The 4384-nt window shown below is 37.6% G+C and overlaps 1 protein-coding gene across 1 annotated transcript; it reads left to right on the top strand.

Annotated features, from left to right (window-relative positions):
• The first annotated feature begins 2570 nt into the window (after positions 1-2570).
• On the top strand, positions 2571-3509 carry LOC118926133 (olfactory receptor 2H2-like). The gene has a single exon (XM_036912683.1). It carries the CDS (start codon positions 2571-2573, stop codon positions 3507-3509), a length of 939 nt encoding a protein of 312 aa, XP_036768578.1.
• The last annotated feature ends 875 nt before the right edge of the window (positions 3510-4384 follow it).

Genomic DNA, 4384 nt, shown 5'->3' with positions numbered 1-4384 from the left:
AATACAGAAGCAGTCAAATTTGTTGTTTTGCTGTATGCACAGGCCAGCTTAGATATCTCTTTCTGCATTCCAATGACAAGTCTAGGAACTGGCAGGAGGAAAGCAGCTGCAACTGCAACAGCAGCAGGATCTCAAAGTTTCAAGTTTTCATGACAATCAGATGGCAGAGCTAGGAGAAGCCTCTTGCACTTATATTCAGGTGGTCTATTAGAGCAGGAAGAATGCGTCCCACCTCACAAACACCTTGATAGTGTGAACGAAGGGCTTGATATGTTTTGTTATATTACACAAAAATACCCACCATTTGGAAGTCTATATCTAGAAGACTATTTTACAATGATTGAAGAATTACAATAAGAGGGTACACGAGTACAATTAATACATACACAATCAGTAATTATAGTAGTACTAACAGGTAAATTTAATTGGGCATCAGGAGTAAGCGTCTTAGGGGGAAGAGTGACATTTCTGTAACATAAAACATTCAGTAATAAAGTTTAGCATTATTCTTTTTGACAGTGCTTTCCAGGTAAATATATATCAGGTAAATAAGCCAAATTAGTCAAATATTTTCTTTGATGAGGAGAAGAAATTCTACTGATATGTTCCAGGGGCCCTCTGGAAAATATCAGTTAATTGAGAGGTAAATATACCTTTTTAAATTTTGGTTTTGGGAAGCTGTCAAAAGCTTTTAAGGCACTTGCCTAAATAGAATTATAGTTATTAAATAACAAGCCACTTGATGGGGTCCGGCCGCACCGAGTCGAGCAGGTCCTGAAGTGCAGAAGGGGGGCGAAGAAAACAAAGAAAGACAGAAAGAACTGGGAGGGCTGATGCTCCTGCGCGTCTCCAGCAAAGCTTTATTAGAGTCCAGAGTATTTATACAGCAAAGAAGGCACACTATTCCAGGAAATAGCACTATCCAATAAACAATCAAGCACAGTATTGACGTCAGCGGTAGCTGGGCAAAGGTAGGCACAGCAGGGCTCCTTCAGTTGCTCCTGGAATGCGTGAACAGGATGTTCTTTGTTCTCCATTCCCGCCACATCAGCAAGTGGGGGAAGGGGCATAGCCTGGCTCCCAACAACCTTCCTCTGCTTTTCAGTCCTCCACTGTTATCCTCAGTTATAATATCCTGAGTTTTCCTCATTTCTAGATCTCGTCACCTAAAATAGTTGAATTCTTTTGATTTTCTAACTCCATTACCTTTTCTCTCACATCCATGGGACTAAAGGTTTGATACAAGAAGACACAGTTAATCTCTTTTGTTCACAGAATATTCCCATTTACAGGTCAGTGAGTGGCACATGGCAGGCATTCAGTTAATACCTAGGACATTGCTAGTTAAGACAACCTGTTTCCCATAGTGTTCCTCAAACTTTTACATTGTTTGTTCACTTTCAAATTTAAATATTCATAATGTACAAACTCAGTTTACTTAACAGCATTTTTTGTGTGTCCTGTGCCTTTTACATTCTTGATTTTCCCTGAACTTTTCTATAGTTCCTGGAAAACATAAAATTAATATTCTAATACTATTTTCTAAAAATCAAATTCCCCAGGTTAGTATTATTTAACTAATAGCAATGCACAACTTCCCTGACCATGAAGTGGAGCTTTGAAATCATCTGATTTCATAATTTTTCAGTTTGTTTTATTTCTATACTTCAATAACTATTAAAAACATCATTTACTATACTCAGTTGATTATTAGAGAACAAAAGAGATATTTATTGTGTGATAATTAGCACTTATAGTCCTTTCTGTTCTACTGTTTTATCATGTTATGTGTTCTTTTGCTGAAAGGTAGCAAATAGTATTATAATATTATTCCCATTAATCTGGACACTATTTCTCAAGATGGGAGTTATTACAACCATTTTTAATATAAGATAGTGTCTCAAGATTTTAAACTTGTTTACTTAAAGTAACTTAAATTACTTTAGTTATGATAAAAGAGCCAGGGTCTATCCTAGAATTGTATTGTTTAAAAGTGGTGATTTATCTCCTATCCCAAGAAGGTTTTTCAGACTGAGGGGATGATTTATGTTGTTTGGGATCTACATTTAGTGTAGAAGGGCTGTGTATCTGAGATAATCTTTATTTCACATGTTCTTTTTAACATCATCAAACAATGTGGATTAAATTTTGATATATATGGGACTACTTATCTGAAAGATAAAACTTTGTATTTAACATTTAATTCCAAATTTTATAGAGAGTTACTATAAATATGGATAAAATGTTCTGGGAAGAACATGTATATGATCTGTGTTAAGTATGTAAGCGTTCACTGGGAGTGTTGTGATTGCATTCTGGAGGTACATACCAAGTATAATATCTTACCAATACCTCCGTTTATAGAAAAAAAACACAGCCTTATGGAGAAGAGGTTGTATCCTGTTGATCTAATGTAAGAGGAAATACCCATATGTACCATGTCCCAAGACCCACTGGAGAACAAGCAATGCTTGCCTTCTCTAGATAAATGGAAGAATAGCCTTTCACAGAATTTTTTCACAAAATCTGGCTTATAATTACATCCAAACCCAATGCCAAAGTCTCCAGAAATGACCAACAAGAGTTTCCCAGTGGGATTCATCCTTCTGGGCTTCTCCAAATGGCCCTTTATAGAAACCGTTCTCTTCTGGGCTGTGATCCTGTTGTACACCATGGTCGTCCTCTCCAACCTGACCATCATCCTGCTCTCCTGCGTGGACCCTCGTCTCCACACCCCCATGTACTTCTTCCTCAGTAATCTCTCCTTCCTGGATCTCTGCTTCACCACAACTGCTGTGCCCCAGATGTTGTCCAACCTGTGGGGGCCAGACAAGAGCATCACCTACACAGGCTGTGCCATCCAGCTCTCTGTGTTAATTTGTCTTGGTGTCACAGAAGGTGTCATGCTGGTGGTGATGGCCTTTGACCGCTATGTTGCTATCTGCCAGCCCCTGCGCTACACCATCATTATGCATCCTCAGTTCTGTTGGAAGCTGGTGCTCACAGCCTGGTTATCAGGCCTGATAGAATCTGTGACCCAGTATATCATCACATTCCAGCTGCCTTTTTGCACCCACCACCGCCTAGATGACTTTCTTTGTGAGGTTCCTGCCTTCATACGCCTGGCATGTGGAGACACCTCTGCAAATGAGTGGCAGATGACCATCTCTGTTGACCTCCTCACCATGTTGCCAGTGGCACTGATTCTGACTTCTTATGTCTATATAGCTCAAGCCTTGCGAAAACTCCAGTCCGATGAGGGAAGGAAGAAGGCCATCGCCACCAGCTCCTCCCACCTCATTGTGGTCTTCATGTTTTATGGGACGGTCGCCATTGTTTACACAGACCCCAAGAACCACTTTGCATCAAAATATGGAAAGTTCTTTGCCTTTTTCTACACCTTGCTTACCCCTCTGTTGAACCCCCTCATCTATACCCTGAGGAACAAAGAGGTGATGGATGCTCTGCAGAGACTGCTAAGAAAGGGGGTCAGCACACCAAAAAAATAGAAGCCCATCTTTTGAACCAGAAAGGATGTTGAAAATCATGACATTAACACAGTCTCCATTAGAATATCTTTGAATTGTTATATTTAAAAGGGTGCTTTTAGGTCAAAGACAGTAAGTTATGACATTCTTCATTCCTAGTATTTCACACGCCACTTTCTTTAAAAAAATCTGTATAAATGCAATTCCTGTTTGGGGCACCTAATAAATGTTCAAAATATATTTGCCTAGGGTGTAATACTGTTTTCAGAGTTTACTTTTGAAGAATATATACTATCATTTCTTAACAAAAGCACCATGAGTTAAACAGTTTTGTTTCAGAAAACCAACAAGTTATCTATCATTCATCTTTTTTAATTAAAAAAACTGTAGAGAACTGCATACTTTGTTTTCTTTTATACATGTCTGAATGGAGAGAAATTTCCCTGGAGTTCCCTAGGCTTCTAATACATGTGTTATCTTTTCTTTTTAATTTATTTTGAGTGACAACTTGGGTATAAAGAAGAAATGCTAGCTGCATATATCGAGCTATATTCTTTATTTGGTGTTTTCAGAAAATGAAGCCACATTACTGAGGTGTCTTGGAGCTATGTGAATCTAGGTCTAGAATGAGCTAAATAATGAGATAAATAGATCTCTAAATGTAATTCACACTTAATTTAACCTCCATTTGATCACAAATAAATATAATTACACACATTTTATTTTAGCACATTTCCTAGATTAAAAATATTTATCCAAATATATTCATCTATTTATAACCTTTGAACATATGACATATTAGTTATATTATATGGTATTTTAAATATAGTACATATAATTGAGGCTATTTCACATTACAGAAATAAGTCTTTTTTTAAAATGTGGCTCATGGATAC

This window comes from Manis pentadactyla, chromosome 13 (genome assembly GCF_030020395.1).
Source record: "Manis pentadactyla isolate mManPen7 chromosome 13, mManPen7.hap1, whole genome shotgun sequence".
NCBI lineage: Eukaryota > Metazoa > Chordata > Mammalia > Pholidota > Manidae > Manis > Manis pentadactyla.
Note: the sequence above shows the minus strand (reverse complement) of the source record. Positions and strands in the feature narration are given on the sequence as shown.